The sequence below is a fragment of the Bombyx mori genome, chromosome 19, assembly GCF_030269925.1.
Source record: "Bombyx mori chromosome 19, ASM3026992v2".
NCBI classification, from domain to species: Eukaryota; Metazoa; Arthropoda; class Insecta; order Lepidoptera; family Bombycidae; genus Bombyx; species Bombyx mori.
Window position 1 is genome coordinate 10,199,085 of NC_085125.1, and position 20,069 is coordinate 10,219,153.

General features: G+C 37.3%; 1 protein-coding gene across 2 annotated transcripts in view; it reads left to right on the forward strand.

Moving 5' to 3' along the window:
- LOC101737564 (adenylate cyclase type 10) overlaps nt 1-19,905 on the forward strand; it is a 35,490-nt gene extending 15,585 nt beyond the window's left edge. For both annotated transcript variants that reach the window (XM_062674057.1, XM_038017567.2), the window contains 19 exons: nt 501-642; nt 1,140-1,280; nt 1,857-2,009; nt 2,716-2,819; nt 4,276-4,383; nt 5,406-5,537; nt 6,318-6,387; nt 6,466-6,609; nt 7,510-7,622; nt 8,376-8,548; nt 9,303-9,456; nt 10,886-11,020; nt 11,482-11,603; nt 12,595-12,794; nt 14,748-14,913; nt 15,777-15,924; nt 16,693-16,829; nt 17,477-17,615; nt 19,739-19,905. In XM_062674057.1, coding sequence (XP_062530041.1) covers nt 501-642; nt 1,140-1,280; nt 1,857-2,009; nt 2,716-2,819; nt 4,276-4,383; nt 5,406-5,537; nt 6,318-6,387; nt 6,466-6,609; nt 7,510-7,622; nt 8,376-8,548; nt 9,303-9,456; nt 10,886-11,020; nt 11,482-11,603; nt 12,595-12,794; nt 14,748-14,913; nt 15,777-15,924; nt 16,693-16,829; nt 17,477-17,615; nt 19,739-19,888 — 2,631 coding nt within the window. In that variant the 3' untranslated portion in view covers nt 19,889-19,905. The remainder of the gene's footprint in view (nt 1-500; nt 643-1,139; nt 1,281-1,856; nt 2,010-2,715; nt 2,820-4,275; nt 4,384-5,405; nt 5,538-6,317; nt 6,388-6,465; nt 6,610-7,509; nt 7,623-8,375; nt 8,549-9,302; nt 9,457-10,885; nt 11,021-11,481; nt 11,604-12,594; nt 12,795-14,747; nt 14,914-15,776; nt 15,925-16,692; nt 16,830-17,476; nt 17,616-19,738) is intronic.
- Nucleotides 19,906-20,069: the final 164 nt, after the last annotated feature.

Here is a 20,069-nt window from a genome sequence, read left to right on the forward strand (position 1 = left end):
ACTTTAAATGGCTCTCTTGTAAAGTTGCAAAAATGTCGCTTAAACCAAATATTCTTTCACCCCTCGTCGTGGACTTGTTATCCTGTAATCTCCATGTGCATATAATTCATAGTGGGAAATCATTTAACTCGCAATGGTTATCCATAAAAACACCTGTATATAAGTATATAGGCATTGGGGGATTAACCAACCAGATTTAGTCGGCGGAGCTTAGGGCAGATCTAAGACGCGGTAAAATTGAGTCAAAAATATTTTTTTGTGTCTAGATACATATCTATGTATCTAGACACAAAAAAATATTTTTTACCCCATATTTATAATTTATGAACTAGGCTATCAAAGTGTACAAGTCGGTATAAGTTGCAGAATTTTAAAAGCTAATTGGCAGCAAACGTATAAATTTGCCATTGTCTATAGACTCCTACCTCCAAGCTTTGTTACAAAACTTATGCCAGCACAAATTTTAACAAGATGAGTTAAAAACACGTCACCCGTTTCAGAGTATCTACAGTATATTAAGCATTAGTGCCTTTAGTAAACAAGGAAGCACTTTCACGATCCAAGAAATGGATACTATACAAATGGCTGTGCTAGCGGAATCTTTTAATTTTGATGACATTACAATGGACATGAGTATGGACGGTAATAGATAAACGCTTTACGTTTGACAATACAAAATGTACTATATACACTAAAAACAAATAAAAATTGGATAAGATTGATTGACATGTTAAGATTGGGTCGGACTAGAAAGAGGGTTGACAGCCTTGTTTGTTCCTAACATCGTGGTCTTCAGTCTATAGTCTATAGACTTAATATGTCCATCCGTGTTGATGGCGCCAACAACAGCGCCCAAAATATCGAGAACTCATTGAATAATCGTATTTATTAGTTGTACTTTGTCTCCCGGTTTTTTGAACATTGATTGTTGGAAAAAGTTTCTAACTTAATGCCCATAAGCTCGGATTTTCTCCTGCGTAGCATGTACCGGAAATACATTCGCGACATAACAACCCAAGCCCAATTTAATTACATATTATATTACGTATATTCAAAAATGGGTGATTTTTAAACCCAATTAGTTAAGTTTAAATATTGTTTGACGTTAAAATTGAACTGAATTTATTGGTTTTTTATAGCTGTAATCCTGAAAACTTACGATTCTCTTAATCCATACGAAAAAATGTTGCTCAAATGTGCATCGGTACTTGGAGACGTGTTTTCAAGACGAATGCTTATGCACTTACTACAGAACGATTCTCCGAGAACTGTTGCTTTAGGTATTCACAGTTGATTTAATAATGTCAGTAAAATATTCATCTAATTATTAGTAATTAATTTTAATTTCATAATAATTTTATTTTATTTTATCAACCAGCATACGTCGGTACTACTGTAGCACTTTTTTTATTAATTGCTTAGATGGGTGGACCAGCTCACAGCCCACCTGGTGTTAAGTGGTTACTGGAGCCCATAGACATTTACAACGTAAAATGCACCACCCACCTTGAGATATAAGTTCAAAGGTCTCAAGTATAGTTACAGCGGCTGCCCTAACCTTCAAACCGAAACGCATTACTGCTTCACGGCAGAAATAGGCAGGGTGGTGGTACCTATCCGCGCGGACTCACAAGAGGTCCTACCACCAGTAAAGCACGTTCCTATTACGGCTTCTAAACAATCATGCCATACGGTTTGAAGATGTAAGATATGGTGTTGTTCTATGCGATTGAGAATCAGACTGTGTCTCAAGATAGGTGGCGGTACGTAAAATCTGTTGCTTGTAGGGTAACAACCATACACCATATGAGCCGTTTGTTCGTCTTGTTTGTAAATTTTTGTTTTTTATTCCAAAGCTGTGGCAAAACTTTTCGTCATCAGAGTGTTAGAATGTGAAGGGGGAGATTTTACTCGAGATCTATCCATGGTGCTAGTCCATCCCGCTCCGACTTTACCGTCCATGGCCCCTTCTGCACCATACTGTAAGTGCCTTGGAACAAGACAACCAGGTAAGCTAATGTTGAAGGCGATTTTTAAGTGTATTTTTTTTTTTTTTTTTTTCACAATTTGTTGACAACCCTTTGGTCTTTGTGAAATGGCGAGAATGCACTGAGACTTTCAACTTTTTGCAAGAGTCCGAAAAACTATGTACTGCTATTTAGATATTATTATAGAAACACGCTTCTGATCTTTCTCGAAGACTAAGCCCGCTATGACAACTTGGTTTAAGCCTACAGAAAAAATAAACTGGACAATTAGGACTGATTAAAACTAGCTTTATGGTTTAATTTCGTATTTTATTTATAGTATTTCGTATTCGTATTATCACTATAATATTTCCGACGTTTCGCGTAGGTACTTTACAGTTTTCGTGGTTATGGACGACCAAGGCGTTTTTCATCGTTTGAATATTATGCTAACTACCGTCTATGTTACTAAAAAAAATATTTCTAGACTTTTCGTTTAATTAAAACATGCGAGATGTAGTTTTATGTTTACGACTAAGGAAAACCGAAGAAAATATAATTAAGATCTGATACCTCGACGTGAGAACGGGAATCCGCGATGCGATCTCTGCAACTTCGATAATTATAATAGCTTAACACTCGGTGTGCTGTAGGACCACTTAAGCAAGACGAGACGACGGCTCTGAGCTGTTCTGTGTTAAAAAAAAATATGTAGCATTTTCAATTACTCACTATTTTTGTACTGTAGCGTGCTGCGAAGATCTCCCAAATTATGCTTTCTGCGGGTACATGAAATTCAGGCATCCCTTATTTCGGTCTACAACATACGATCTTCTGACTGAGAATCAAAAGGTTTTTATTATTAAACTCCTATCAGTAAATCGAATTAGCGTTTAATGTAGATTAATTTGAGTATAGTCTGTAGTGAACAATTTTAATTTTGTTATCGTTATATGAGTCGTCTATTATCAAAGGTGGCAATCTGTGCATTTGGACAAAAAAAAATTATTGATATGTCAATACAGATTGATTTGAATATAATCGTCTCCTTCAAAGAATACGGTTCAAAACCTGCATTAAATAAAGGTTAATAGTTAACCTGTTATTTATCTAAGATGTCGTTCCGAAGAGTTTTGTGACTGCCAATGGAATACAAAGTCAATAATTCGTTTTTCTGATTTACCTATCATTGTCCAAAAGTCAGATTGCCGGCTTTGATAATAGTCGACTCATATAGACACATAGAAATTAAGTAAAAACATCGTAATGGTAAAATTTTGCTCCTTGTCATTTAAATGTTATAGTTTTTGTTATAGTACATATTTATATGAACCGAATTAGCTGTGGCGACCCCATCTAGTGGGATAAGGTGAAGGAAAAGAAGAAGAAGTAGCTATTTATTTGGACCGGTTTTGAAAATGATGACTCGTGATTTATTTATTTATTTATTTAATCAACAATGTTTCAACAGCATTTAACTAGACACAGGGTACAGAGGATGTTTTCCGAAACATAAGCCAATTAAAGAAACACATTGTTTTCAAAAAATGTTAACATAATTAATGAACACAGGTAGTCCAACTAAGGTAAAGGTAAGGCAGTTAAATAGGTAGATGAATTTTGTCGAATGATAACTTGCAGAATAAGTTTGAATCTGATTATGTTGTGTCGATGTGTGTAAGTGCGTGTGATTTTTGTTTTTATTATTATCAATGGCGGATCTTATGAATTACATGGGGCTATGGCCTATGTAGGTACGTAAGGGGTACCGCATCGCTACCTACCTGAGCCAGTCTCGAGGGCATCGACCTTTCCGATACATTGAAGGCTCATGAAATATGAATGCAATCTACTACTCAAACAACACGTAGGTATACGTATGTAGTTAGATTAGTAGTAAGTGAATATTGTTTCCAGTTTAATTTCGGTCTACTTCTCATATAAGTACGTAAGTCAGTGCATAAATTAATAAGCCATAAAGGTGCAATGTGAATTTCAATTTGATTACGATTGCTTTCATGACTGGATTCTTTCATAAATACTCAAGATTATTTTAAAATTATATACTAATTATTTAGCTTTGCTTATCATTGATTAAATAAAACATTTCCGAAATGTTAATTCAGTGTGATGTCATGTAATAAATACCTAGGTACTGGATGTGCATGTGTACCTACTGGATGTGGATGTGTACTGTGTATGTGTGGGTACCTACAGGATGTGTATGTGTAGTACAGTGTAGTGAACAAAGTATTTAATATTATTTATATAACCACTACATATTTCAAATGAAAACATTTTTTTCCAGCACGATATGCACGCTAGAGCATTACTGTATTTGGAACGTTTCACACGTCGCTGTTTACCATGTGGCGGTGGATGCTTCTCGAAGTTCGTTGGTTTGCGCTGTGATGATGTTAGCACCTAATATCTTGCCAATATTACAACTAACTTTAAAGACCACGACCCTCAGCATTGAGGATTATCGACGCAAGGAGGGGATAACTAACTGGATAATGTTTTTTGAATCATTCAATTCAGTTTTAAGCAATAGCAACCCTGCGTGGAGAGAAGGTAGACGTGTATACGGCTCACCAAATGCTTTAGTGGTTATGGTGAATAATAATTAAAAAATCTCAAATAATACAATAATAAAATTGAGTAAGATGCACGTAAACTGTGAAACGTGATGCTGTCGTGATATGACGCCAAAGGTACTCGTAACAATAAGCGATTACGCTGGTGTTCAAATCTTGCAGACAGTTATAAATTTTAATAATTAAATACGATCTGAACACGTTGTTCACGAACAAATTCCACGGTAAAGGAATAACAATCAAACCAACAAAATTTATAATGTAAATTTATAATGTCGTCGTCGTGGCCTAAAGGATAAGACGTCCGGTGCATTCGTGTTGAGCGATGCGCCGGTGTTCGAATACCAGGCGGGTACCAATTTTTCTAATGAAATACGTATTTAGCAAATGTTCACGATTGACTTCCACGGTGAAGGAATAACATCGGGTAATAAATATTAAACCTGCAAAATTATAATTTGCGTAATTACTGGTGGTAGGACCTCTTGTGAGCCCGCACGGGTAGGTACCACCGCCCCGCCTATTTCCGCCGTGAAGCAGTAATGCATTTCGGTTTGAAGGGCGGGGCAGCCGTTGTAACTATACTGAGACCTTAGAACTTATATCTCAAGGTGGGTGGCGCATTTACGTTATAGATGTCTATGGGCTCCAGTAACCACTTAACACCAGGTGGGCTGTGAGCTCGTCCACCCACCTAAGCAATAAAAAAAATCAGTAGTGACGTATTATTGTTTTTCCACATGGGTAAGTACCTCTATAAAGGCATTTTTTGTTGTAAAGGAAGGCCGTGAGTTCTTTCATCCATGAATGTAATAAGAATAAAATAGTTTATCTTAAATAGGGCTTAGTACAAGAAAGCGAGGCAGTAAAACGAACCCGGCATCAAATTCGTGCGTTGAAGACTGAAACAGTTGTTCCAGGTGACCAAGATCAGCTATCTGTATTCGCTCATGAAGAATCGTCCGATTTTGCTGTAGGTATAAAAGCGTATTTGAGTAATATCTATGTAATTTCTTTAATCTACTTAATTTACAGTTTTCATAATCTACAGTGTAAAAGAGAAACGTTCCCGAAAAAGAGAGATTTTTATTATAATGGTAAGAGTAAGTGTTTTAGGGGATTTGTAGTTTGTATGATTTTATAAACTACAAATCGATTAGTAGTTTATGAATCAAAGAGTTAGTGACTCAAGTAATCTTTTTTGCTTGGCATAGGGAACGTGTTCCGTTCGTTCCAAATAAAATAAAAAAAATTACCGCCTTTCTCGTCTAGCGGAAAATAAGAGATTTTTGGAGCCATCGTCTCATAATAAAAACATTTCATTAGGGAAATGCTGGATGGAAATCAGGACAGTATATTCCGACGATTACACGCTTCGATTGCTTTTTAATTTTGTACTTGTTTATGAAAGTAGATGGTAATATTGTGGTAATATGCGGAGGAGGTGTCCTAAAAAAATTGCATGGGCTGTGTGAAACAGGATATGCAAAAGAATGGTGGCGAGTGCAGAGATGATATATTAAAGGCCTGAGTGGAAAAGAGGACATGCTGCGCCGACCTCACATAGTGTATTACACAAATATTATACATAATTGTGTTTCATTTGTACAGCAATTGAACAAAAGCAACGTTCTTGTTTTTTTTTTTCGTTTATAGATCATGTAATAGGAATGTTTACGATTTGCGATGTTACGATCCTAAATTCACTACATAATTGGGAGGTTGCTTAAAATCGATGATGTATACGTTTCAGATCCATATCATACCGGAATGTTCTAGCTTGGAACTATTGAAAAAAGAACGCTCATCTTCGAGGTTTTTAGGTATGATAAAAAATATTGTGTCGAAGTCAATTCTTAATTTTATCTGTTTCTCTTGAAATACGAATATTATTACTTCAGAAATGAAGAGATTAAAGAGATTGAGAAATAAACAAATGAAGAAGGGAGTCCGTTCGTTCTCGTCGGTCGAAACAAACAACTGTGAATGTTTGACTATTCTGATGACCGTTTACTCTCAGATTATTGATCATTGTAGAGGAGCTGGTAAGCATTACGTTTTATAGGCGTTTTTGAAGGTGATTGGCCGTTACGGCTTTGACTTAAATGTAGATATTTCTAATTCTCTATCAAGCATCGTCACATATCTACCGTTTAAATTGAGGTTAGTGTTGTAGAATCTGTTACCGGATAGGTGGATACTGCCGATTTATGTCACAAAACATACAGATGATCCGTTTTGAAGGGAAGGGCAGCCACGATATAATAGAGATCGTAAGCTCCATCTTTTAACTCGGTTGGTTGTATTATTTAACCGAATAGCATTCTGCGACGCACTGCTCTTGCTTGGGCTAGTGTTAGCAAATTCTCACAGGGTGAGCCCATGAGCAAGGACGTCTTAAATTAGGCTGGGGCCCTTGGACACACAAGAATTTGAGGCCCTTTTGGAAAGTAAAAAAAGCGAATTATAATAACATTTTTTTACTGAGTATGACAATTTATTATAGGTAATCAAATAAAGTATGATATAATATGTCATTAATGATATTAGAATGCTGTTGGTTTTTAGATGCGTTCGGAAATATTATTAATTAGTACAGTAGGAATAGGCGCAGTCATCGATATAATGGCGTAGTATATGCCTTGTAAATACCTTCTGATAAGATTACTGATTTGTGAAAAAAGTGTAATGCGCCCGACAAAAATGTTTTGAGAATAAATGTGTGAGAGAAATTGTCGGTCCTTAGGGCCCCCCTGAGAATAGGGGGCCCTGGGCACGGGCCCCGTGTGCCCTTATGGTAAAGACGGTATTGCCCATGAGTTCCGCGAGAAGCTGGTATAGCCGCTTAGGCGACCAGCGAATAGTTAGGGGAAAAAAAACATAATTAGAAGACAAAAGTTCTATTGAACATGAATTTGAAAATTTGTTTTTTTTTCTTTTCCCAGGCGAGTTCAATAAACTATACGAAGCTTACATTGAATACGTTGACATAAACCTCATTAGCTTAAACGTACCGCAGGCTATCAGACTTTTGATCGAAGTTGAGAATTTTGTTCAGGTAACTTTTTTAAACGTGCAAAAAAAAAGTTGAAATTACAGGATTTTTAACACATAAGGCAACTAAGTATATATGTATGTACTGATATGTATGTATTTACTTATTCTTTGGTGTAGGTACATTATAACTTCTGTGCTTCTGGCTGTTCATAAATTTTGAATGTGGTGTTTTTAAGTCATAAGAACTCATTCATTATTGTAAAAAAAAATATTTGGCGCGAAATCGAATTATTTTTGTAAGGTTTACGTGCAGCTCTTACCACCAAGCGGAGCGAGATTTCGTTCGTCTAAAAAAGCACTAAACATTAAATAGTTTCAAGTTTGTACGATTTCATTCTGAACTGCGATAATATACAAAATACCCCGAACGCGCGTTATTGGAATAGCCACGTAAGCTACCAATGATTTGGTAGTTTTTTTTTTACTAAATACTAAATTAATACTTAATAATAATTAATACTAAATTTAAACTATTATATGTATGTATGTATGTGTGTATGTATATGTGTATGTGTATATATGTATATATATTTTTTGTGTTTGTATTTGTAATTTAATATAAACTTCATTGCACCTACCACTATTTATTCTGCTCTACCTTTGGTTGATGGTAGAGAATGCCTTGGACGTGAAGTCCGCCAATGTAAATTTTACATGTAGTGTAATAAATAAATTAAATAAATAAATAAATTTACATTAGAAAACATTTGTCAACAAAAAAAGAAACGATAAAATGCTATCTATCAATATACAGAACGAAGACCTTTTTCCGGAAAACGTTCATAGGAAATGGATAAAGAGATTTCAGTTAGCGAAGATTTGTTCAATGCGAGGTGTTTGTATGTTGGAGTCCGGTGACCTTGCCGAAGCGAAGAAACAGCTGTTGCACGCCATGGAGCTTTATTACTATCCATTTCCAACTTCTAAGTGAAGTTTTATTTTTGATTTTTTATTCTTTAACTATTATTTATCTATATGCTTATTCAATTTTTTTTATTGGTTTGATGGGTGGACGAGCTCAGAGCCCACCTGGCGTTAAGTGGTTACTGGAGCACATAGACATCTAAAACGTAAATGCGCCACCCGCCTTGAGACATAAGTTCTAAGGTCTCAAGTATAGTTACAACGGCTGCCCCACCCTTCAAACCGAAACGCATTACTGCTTCGCGGCAGAAATAGGCAAGGCGGTGGTACCTACCCGCGCGGACTCACAAGAGGTCTTACCACCAGTAATCTATTATCTATTATCCATATATATTTTTATTCTATAACTATGATTATTCTATATTTTTATTTTATAGTAATAATATTACACAGGGTGATCACTTTGATTTCCGTTTATAAACTGATTTCTTGTAGGAAGCTACTTTTAAACAATATCTTAATTTACCTATTGAATTTGATTCAAAAAACTACACAGCTGGTTGGAATCGATAGAAAATTCCATAGACATCATGGAATATATTGTTTTTAGGAGATACTGCATTGGACGTTTTACTCGAAGTGTTGTTTTTTTATTTGCCTTATTTATAAATGCGGTGTTATTGATATTACTTTACAAAGTATTTTGTCTCTTTCTATCACTCACAAAAATGAGTGTTAGCATAAGTGTTAATGCGATATAACTAGTCCTAGAGTAGAGATATAGAGTTTATGAATAAAATTGAATGTAACCGCTTAGGCACTGGGTCAAATTACGCAGCTTTGGAGCCTCCCTTCAACAATTAATGGCTGTATATTTACCGAAGATATACCCAAAACGGATATCTGGAATCATCGGCTATTATTACGAAGATATCGCCTTCACGTTAAATATACTATACCAATTATTTTCTGTGAGTATATAGTTTTAAAATTTCGAATTTGTTTTGAGTTCGTCCGTAAGTAGTAAATAGCATTGGCGCCGGAATGCTTCCTCGCGACAGCGATAAGACACGATAACCTTCTTATCGTGGTCGCCATTAATTACACCCCTAACCCGGTTCACACAGCAGTCAGTCGCCATCAAAGCCCTATGGACAGACGTCCTGATGAATCTGATCTAGTTTTAGTGTTGTTGGACACTTCTAATAATTAGAACAACTATTGTAAGGCAAGCACGCAAGTTCACCGCATTCGTAACAATCAACAGATATCATCAGCTCGCTGAGTGTCTCTCTAGTTTTTCTCTGTGGGTTGCAACCAATTCTACTGGTGGTACATTCCCGATCCTGCGAACAGAATGGAAAACAGTCGACGTCGCCCAAAACACGTCATCTCGGATCCTCCCGATCCACTAACGGTGCTTCTAGGTATTTCAAGCACCGGTCACCGTTCTCGTCGAACCCGTCGCTTGCGACGAAGGGCTCGACGAGTAAATTAACTCTCAGATCAAGCCCACTGAGTTTCTCGCCGGATCTTCTCAGTGGGTCGCGTTTCCGATCCGGTGGTAGATTCTGCGAAGCACGGCTCTTGCTAGGGTTCGTGTTAGCATCGTCGTCAGGTTTGAGCCCCGTGAGCCCACCTACTAGTTACGGTTACGCTGGAATAGCCGCTCCAGGCTACCAGCTTAGGTAGGAAAAAAAAACTGGTGGTAGGACGTTTTGTGAGTCCGCACGGGTAGGTACCACCACCCTGCCTGCCTATTTCTCCCTTGAAGCAGTCATACGTTTCGGTTTGAAGGGGGGGCAGCCGTTGTACTGTTAAAAGTGAGACCTTACAACTCATGTCTCAAAGTGGGTGGCGGTATTTACGTTGTAGATGTCAATGGGCTCCGGTAACCATTTAACACCTTGAGCCGTGAGCTCGTCCATCTAAGCAATAAAAAACAAAAAAAAAACCCGATCCGGTAGATGCACTTGCAAATCAGTTGTCCTTGAGCTGATACGCCTTCTACGATAGCATTAGGGCAGTTTTTAGCAGACCCTTGCCTACCAGACTACCAGTCTTGGCTAAGCCTTGTCTGTGCCCAGGTTATTGCTGACGCCCATTAGGGCTACTGTCACTAACAAATGGGCCGTATCATCTTCCAAACGAAAGCAACAAATAAAAAAACGTGTGACACACGCTTGATACCGATAGGTTGCGCACGAGTGCCTTCAATAATTCAACATTTAAACTAATTTGTTTTTACCATTGTAAGTTTGATTGGAGTGGAATATGATTTTGAATATCTCCGTATTTGAATTTGTGAACGTAATGTATTGAATTACAACGCTAAATTTCAATACGCTATCCACTGATGTTTAAATTTGTTAACGTTTGACGATTTTTCGCTTATATCAGGAATGCAAAGAAACCGAGAATGCAAAATTGGAGGCTAAATGCGCTTTGAATTACGCTTTAAAAACGAATGCAAATTTTCGTCTGTTGTGCATCTGTTATGGGAACATGATCAGTGTTAATCGAGAGGAACGCAATGTAAGCTATCGCACAGACATACCTACTAGTGATGTAACGAATAAATTTAGTTATTAAATATAAAAACTACTGAAAATAGTCATGTCCATGCGGATCCATCAAATCCAGTAACATTTGCATTAGACGCCTTCATAACCCATGCATCAGCCCGCTGAGTTTCTCGCCGGATCTTCTCAGTGGGTCGCGATTCCGATCCGGTAGTAGATTCATTCGCGAAGCAGCTGCTCTTGAGTTGTTAGGTCTCCTTTGGAGGGTCTCGGGCAGCTGTTTGCAAATCATACCCCTCCTGGCTGAGCCTTTGCTCGCCCACCTCGCTCGCGTACGCACCACCCTCTCTTGTTCCGTGGGTGTTTTAAAAGACTAAGGACAACGAACATAAAATACTTTCAAATTTACACTGTTAAAATAAAAGTAATCGATTACTTAATATAACATTTATTTATCGGATAGTATTTTCGCAGTTCCGAAGATGCTTAAAATTAAAAGAACGAGCAATGGAGCTGTGTCATCGTAAACGAGGTCAGTTGGACGTAACGGAAGTGCAAGCCGTCTGCTACCTCTATACTTGCATGTTTCTGTTCTAGTAAGTCTGGTGTAATGAAAACAAATGTTAATTTGTTACAGCCTATAAATGAATATTAGTAAGTTTATATATATGTCGTCGTGGTCTAAAAGATTACACACCCGGTGTACTTGTGTCGAAAGGTGCGACTGTGCTTATGTTCAAATCGCAGGCAGGATTACCGTTTATGAAAAGAAATGAAATAAAATTATAATTTGCGTAATTATTGAGGGCTATATTCCCCCCACCCTCTCAGGGATGGGCGTCACAGCCGCTGCAGTCCCTAACACTATTGTTGTAACTCTTATTGTATATACTTGAGGAGAGGGGGATAGGATTCCAACGCAGAAAAGAAGAGGACTGTAACGGCTAACACTTCAGCTCCAGAGGATAGTTTTAAGTTAGGCTATCATTTTTACTATAATTTTTTGGACATACCTTCCGGCGAGGAAATAACTCCATAGAGCGCCTTGTCGTTCAGGGCAAAGTGGAAGGCACCAGACCGCGTGGAAGGTTGCGCGTGCGATAGACCGATTAAGTAAAGTCGGCAGTTGGTGGTTGTTGGTACTGAATGACGATCACGACCGCTCTGACAAAAGTGATACGACAAAGGAAAGAGTTACTTGAGATAGTCGCCCTAAGGTCGAAATTCTGCTCCGTGAAGAGCTACGAGCATCCGACGTGCTATACCTCTAGCATTGCTGATGTCCATGAGCGACAGTGACTACTTAAAATCAGGTGATCATTATGCTCGTCTGCTTACCACAACAAACAGTTGCTGAGACATTTCAACAAAAAATATATACGTGTATATAACGCAAATCTATAATAATAGATAATGAGATTTTCCGAATGTTTAACTTTTAGCAATTTTTTCGGACTGGAATCATCAGAAATACCTTTTTAATTAATACTTATGACTGGTGCAGATGTTACTCGAACAGCTCGTTGTGGAATACAAACGTGAATGAACTCCTTCCCTCAAATAATGTTTCTAGATTATTTCTTTTAGTGTGGAGTATGGAAAAAAAATGGAGGGACTCGAGTTGGGACTCTCAGTGATACCGATGCTATCGGATTTAACTGATCTGAACACACGACAAATGCTTTTGCTTTGGTTATTGAAGCTACTGTTGGCCGACTTGCGTATTAACGAAATGGTCAACATTATAAGAGAGTTTTTCTACATGACCGATCACTATGATTTGAGTTGTAAGCTCTTAATGCTCTAAACTATAGTCGGATTTTTTATTAGACGAAGTTAACTGACGTTTACTGTGTTGTCAGTTTTTGATGAAATAAAAATAGTGTTGTGACAAAGTGAACGATTGAAAAAACTCCTGAATTAATGAAATTGCCTCGATTGTCTAGTGAATAGTTGGTGTGCCGAATTGCCGATATCGGGTACGGGGTTCGAATTTTAGGCGTGCTTTGTACATACCAACGAGTTTTCGACGAAATATTATGTTCCTATAGTATCTACCTGTACTGAATACAGAGTGTTTTAAACATTAAGAAAAACATTGCGAGGAAGCTTGTAAGACTGTCCTATTTGCAATACAGTTGAAATTATACAAAAATAACACAATAGTTGAAATTATAGATTATAGACGTATAAAATATAACAATTATGGGTAGGTAATGAAAAAAAAAAAACTGATTGTAGTTACATACTACTAGTAACATATATTGGAGCACTTTAATACAATTTCATTGTAAAATATAAATAATATTCTTTTATAGTTTGAAATTAATGATTAACTCTTCACACTCATTGTTCATTCATGTGATTGAACGAGAACTGAACGCATCACTATTACTTTAAATATAGCAACATTATTTCACAAAGTGACATTAGCTACTGTCAGCTGGCTTCGTCTAATTAAAAATCCGACTATACATACCTATATCTATACTTATAATATTATAAAGCTGAAGAGTTTGTTGGTTTGAACTCGCTAATCTGAGTAACTACTGGTCCGATAGCCCATTTATTGAGGAAGGCTATAGGTTATATAACATGACGGTAAGACCAATACAAGTGAAGCACCAATAAATAATGTTAAAAAATAAGGGTTTAAATAGCTCCTTAACATTCTACAATAATTCAAAAATATTTTCACTTTCTACGTAAATGAAGTGGGGAGTAAAATTTTGGCGTTATGCCAAAGTAACTATTCCACGCGGACGGGGTCGCGGGAAAAAACTAGTATTAAAATAATCACAAGAGCGAACTTTTTGAAGTAGTAACCGTAGTACTTAATCTTCATCTTAACCATCTCCATCACTCCTATTTATTTATCCTTCATTCCTTGCAATAATTGCTTCACTTTAAGATTTTTACTGGTGGCAGGTCCGCACGGGTAAGTACCACCACCCTGCCTATTTCTGCCGTGAAGCAGTAATGTGTTTCGTTATGAAGGGTGGGGCAGCCGTTGTAACTATACTGAGACCTTAGAACTTATATCTCAAGGTGGGTGGCGCATTTACGTTGTAGATGTCTACGGGCTCCAGTAACCACTTAACACCAGGTAGGCTGTGAGCTCGTCCACCCATCTAAGCAATAAATAAAAAAAACGTTCACCGGGATATTTGGGCGAGCGCGTGCACAGGGGGTGCGTACGGGAGGGGTGGAATTTGCTAACAGTTGCTAGGTTGTGTGCATTGAATAAATATACTCGTACCTATACTGCGATGGGTGAACCCTTCAAACGAGAATGCAGTTTGTTTCGTAACAACTAATCAAGGGAATTCAACGCGAATCTCTTCCCGCATTAGACGTTGGAATCATACACCCCCGATCACCTTCTTTGACCCATCAATACCCTGGGCCAAAAAGGTTATCTGGGAGTAGTCCTAGATGCACCTATAACATGAATTTTACATCTCAGTTTTATAGTACAACGGCCCCACCCTTCAAGCTTAATGACTTCACGGTAGATAGGCAAGGTGGTACCACCTATCTGTGTGGGCAAGAGGCCCTCTCAGCAGTATTTTTGGTTGCCATATTTTATTGATTAGAGATGCTACTCACATAACCTTACTTACTCATGGGAAAAACGCGCGCGGCTTTAAGACCTTCATATATGGAAGCCAGTTTAGTTTCAATCAGGTTATTTTCTAACAAAAACCATAGAAAACAATTAAGATTATACATATTTTCAGCTGAAACCTGGTATTATTTTTATGCCATAGTGATACTGCTAGATACGGGCTATTGCGTGGAATCTTATGGATCCTGTGAGAAATTCTATATAACGAAAGGTGATGCTATATTGAGATCGAAAACTCCAGAAGCGGCTTGGAATTTCTTTGTTGCGATGTGGCTAATGTAAGATATTTTAATGGAACGCTTATCTCTTTAATGTCGAACAACGCACGGCTTGCCGAACGGTATTGAAGCATAAAATTGTTAAAAATAATCCGTTAAATATGATAAGTAGTACCTATTTGTCGTTTTACACAAGAAGTCGCGCGTATTTGAGAATAACCTCCTGAGGCGGCTTAGTAAAGGCTGAAAAGTTGTCATAAACTAAGGTTCGTTTTTGAGCCGAAACGTAGGTAATGTGTCATTATTACTTTGGAAACGACTACAAGACAGCTAATACGAAATCGTAATTGAAGTCGTCGTGGCCTAACGGATAAGACGTCCGGTGCATTTGTGTTGAGCGATGCACCGATGTTCGAATCTCAGGCGGGTACCATTTTTTCTAATGAAATACGTACTCAACCAAATTTCACGATTGATTTCTACGGTGAAGGAATAACATCGTGTAATAAAAATGAAACCCGCAAAATTATAATTTGCGTAATTACTGGTGGTAGGACCTCTTGTGAGTCCGCGCGGGTGGGTACCACCACCTTGCCTATTTCTGCCGTGAAGCAGTAATGCGTTTCGGTTTGAAGGGCGGGGCAGCCGTTGTAACTATACTTGAGACCTTAGAACTTATATCTCAAGGTGGGTAGTGCATTTACGTTGTGGACGTCTATGGGCTCCAGTAACCACTTAACACCAGGTGGGCTGTGAGCTCGTCCACCCATCTAAGCAATAAGTTATGTCCGCCACCCAATAAGTTATCAAATATTTTGAAAATTTTTAATACTTTTGTTATTCGATTATTGCATTCCGCAACTAATGGTGGCCACCTTAACAAGCATTTCCTTTGTGTATGCAACATTTATCATTTTCAATAGAACAGTCAGAATAGGCTCATGGGAACAATCAATTATATGGGAAGAAAAAATACGAAAAATATTATCGATGAAATATAAAGAGCACGAGTTCAATATAATGATGCTAATTCGATTGGTCGAAGGACTGTTGATCACTTTAGTGAAGGAGGTAAGTATTTGGATGATTACTTTGATGTTGTATGTGAATCATTCGGATGTAAGTAGTGTTTTATTTATTTATTGCGTACCCATTTAGTAATAAGCTCATGGCTTACCCGGTGTTCAGAGATTACCGGAGCCCATAGTTATGTATACTACCAACAACATGAATATGACACCATGAATGCTCTATGTCAGCGCCCCTAATGGCAAACGTAGGGGCGCTGTTCCAACTCCATACAATTTTGAGTTAGCTTTTACGCTATCGAGAAGTTAAAAAACTCGCACTAAGCACACTGTCACTCAATTATATCGTAATTACGTAAATTATAATTTTTGCGTGTTTTAGTTTTTTACACGATTTTATTTCTTCATCGTGGAAGACATTCATGAGTATGAGATATGTATGCATTTTATATTTAAGAAAAATTAAACTGCCTGTTAGTACTGATTTGAATTTTGTAGATAATTATAAATGATCAAAGATGTATTTAAAATGTATATTTACCACATTGGTCAGGCTTAGCTCTGCCCCTGGAAATTCTGACATCCATGAGTGACGGTAACAACTCACCATCAGATGGGTCGTATAGGTCTACCGACAAGGGCAACAAGAAAAATCTCTATAATTACCTAAGCCAGTCCAATATTTCATTATAATTTATACATTAAATAATTAACAACTGCCTCATACACTCTCGACAGCCTTTCTGCAAAATTATTTTTGTTTTTTTTTAATTAATTTCTTCCTTTTCGAAACTGTTTCTTTTTTTTACAGACGGATCAGAGAAACCTTAATAAAATTTTGTTGCTAAAAAAATCGATAAAATCAATGTTTAGAGACATGAACAAGGCATGTTGCCGAGCTCCTATGTACCGGCCGAGGTTAAAACTCCTACAGATTATAATTATTTTGTCAGTCTTGTTTTGTTAAAATGCGTTTTATTTAGTTTTTGTAAGTCATACTTTCCAATTAGCAGGCAATTCATAACGAGCTGCTAATACCGATAACATTTGAAATATCGCAGGAATCTGTATTAGCTTGGTAATCACTACTTTAGTAGACTTAATTTACCAAATTATTATTTTTCCCTTTTTCCTGAGGAGATATTGTTACTTATTATTCCTTACACTTTTGATTATGTAGAAAATCTGATGACCCGTTATGATCTGATCGTAGTGTGAAAATGTATAATATACATATTTTTACAAAATGCGTAACTATCCCATAGTATATACCAAATTAGTCGACATGGAGACCACGCACTGGAAAACGCATTGTGGGAAGGATAGGCAGTGCGTTGACTTGCGAAGGGTGGCCGGCAAGAAATTTACGAGGAAAACCGAAGATCAGACTTTGTGGTATAAATTGGGAGAGATCTATATTCAGCAGTGGACGACTACGGGTTGATGGTGATAATGTAAATAGGCGATGACAGCTTCCAACAAAGATTGATTAAGTAAAAAGTTATTCTATTATATATAATTAATTTATATATTATGGCTTAAGAGAAAAACCTAGATGAGCAAACTTTTATAAATCTAGTAAACATTTTCCTCAGGTATTACCTTTTATATGCATACTTTTTGTATATAAAAAAAAGAAAATTACAAGCATTTAATCTCTTGAAAAGAGCATACGAAAGTGCTAAACAGTGCAAACATATTTCATTACTCATTTGGATCGAACACACTCGAAGTGTAAGTACCTAGTAAGTAAAAGTACCTATAATTTAAACGGTACTTTTATGATTTAATCTCCTAGTTTCATTTTATTATTTTTGACGTTTAAAATTCGAGAAACGCTTCGCCTCGCCTTCGTTACCTACCGCCATAGATTATACACTTAATATTTGAGACATACCGCGACCGAGTTTTGTCACTGGCGAGTTTGGATGTAAATTGTTGATTTATAGGTCAACTTCAGTATACCCGCTCGCCGCACTCAACGCGTGTGAGAAAATCCTACAATTCGGTATATTAAACTGTGGCGGTAGCCATCATACAACGCATGATATTTGACAGATGCCTGAATCTCGCTTACGACATTTTCAAGATAAGCTTGCATATACAAGTTCCGAACTCAACCGAACCAAAGCATTTTCGAGTACCGTCGAATATTCTAGCTGATCCAGCGCAGGGCTATACTAGCCCAGGGCCGCACTCGGGCTCGCCACAGCACTCCCCTCCGAGATCTCGTTACAGCGATCGAAGTTCTGATCTATCTAGGCCTGGTCCGGGAATCGCACTCGTCTTCCACTTCTTGTCCTCTTCTCGCACTCTGGTGCAGGCAACAAAGAGGGTGCTGGGAATGGAGTAGGAGGTGTAGCTGGAAAATTTGTAGCTTCTTTTTTTAATTTTTTTTATTTATTGCTTAGATGGGTGGACGAGCTCACAGCCCACCTGGTGTTAAATGGTTACTGGAGTCCATAGGCATCTACAACGCAAATGCGCCACCCACCTTGAGATATAAGTTCTAAGGCCTCAGTATAGTTACAACGGCTGCCCCGCCCTTCAAAACGAAACGCATTACTGCTTCACGGCAAAAATAGGTAGGGTGGTGGTACCTACCCGCGCGGACTCACAAGAGGTCCTACCACCAGTAATTACGCAAATTATAATTTTGCGGGTTTGATTTTTATTACACGATGTTATTCCTTCACCGTGAAAGTCAATCGTGAACATTTGTTGAGTACGTATTTCATTAGAAAAATTTATAACCGCCTGAGATTCGAACACCGGTGCATCGCTCAACACGAATGCATCGGATGTCTTATCCTTTAGGCCACGACGACTTCCAACTTCTTGAGTTATAAAAGGTGGTTTCACACGATCTATTGAAACGTTGACCTTTCTACCCTGGAGTGCAACCTTGAAAAATGTTTTCTGGTGTTTTAATATTTTGTGTGAGCCAGAATATACCGCCACAATACCTATAGGAGAAAAAAGAAGCCGTCAGCGCTAAATTATTTTCGTACGCTCTACCGCAATATCATATTTAAGATTAAATTGCATTGAAGTACGAAGTTTCTGTGAGCCTCTTTTCTACGTTTAATTAAAAAGTTGATTAACAGTTCATTTCACAAAAAAAACCTACTACGGGTTTTCATTAGCATAGTCTCTCCACAAGTTAGGTTAATAATAATTAGGAGAACAGTTATATATCTCATGAAATGTTAATAACCATAGGTATGCAGGACATTACATTTCGGATTCATGGTTTAGTTGATAATTCGCACAATAACCCAGGAATAATGTGACCTCATTATTCAATTGTTTCGCTTTAGATTAGCCAATCAGCCACCTCTCACACATAAAACTAAAATTTAGGTTATTACCTATTTTAACTTGGTCATTTTAACTTCATTTAATTCATTTAATAAATATCACATTTAGCACAATTTCCTTCAGTAAAATGTTACATTTTTTTTTCATATCTGATTCAAACAAATAACTACCTACTTAAAATTGTTTTGGTTGACTCGTAGCAGACTGAATCAAATAACTGTTATATACCGTTGCAAAACAATAACAAATGTATATAATATCCCTTTTATTGACTAGCAATACCTACTTTATTTGATATATTATTATAACAAATGTGTTTATCATAAGGTGAAGTTAGTGTCCGTATAAAACATCGTAATTAATGCTCGAAGATATTAAGACGGTCCGTAAGATAAATATGTTTATTACTTTATAAATAAACTGTTTTATTTTTGAGTTCGACATGACTTTCAAGTGTCTCTCAATATCCCAAGTGCCTCCTGGCGTGGTATTTGGAATTTGGACCGCTTTGTAATTGAATTATTTTTAAATTTCAGCATTGGAGGGGTACTTTGACACAAGCATGTGTGGATCATTGGATTTATCATCTTGAACCAGACAATTTGTTGGATTATACCGATTTTGATCCTGAAAAAATTGATATAGTGCCTTTCACATTACCGTTACCTAATGATATTGAAAAATAAAAAATAATTTTTAAATATCTTTTGGTTTTTTTTTCTTCCTACCTAAGCTGAGATCCTTGAGAGGCTATATCAGCGTAACCTTAACTAGTAGGTGAGCTCACGGGGCTCAAACCTGACGACGTTGCTAACACGAACCCTAGCAAGAGCCGTGCTTCGCAGAATCTACCACACCGGATCGGAA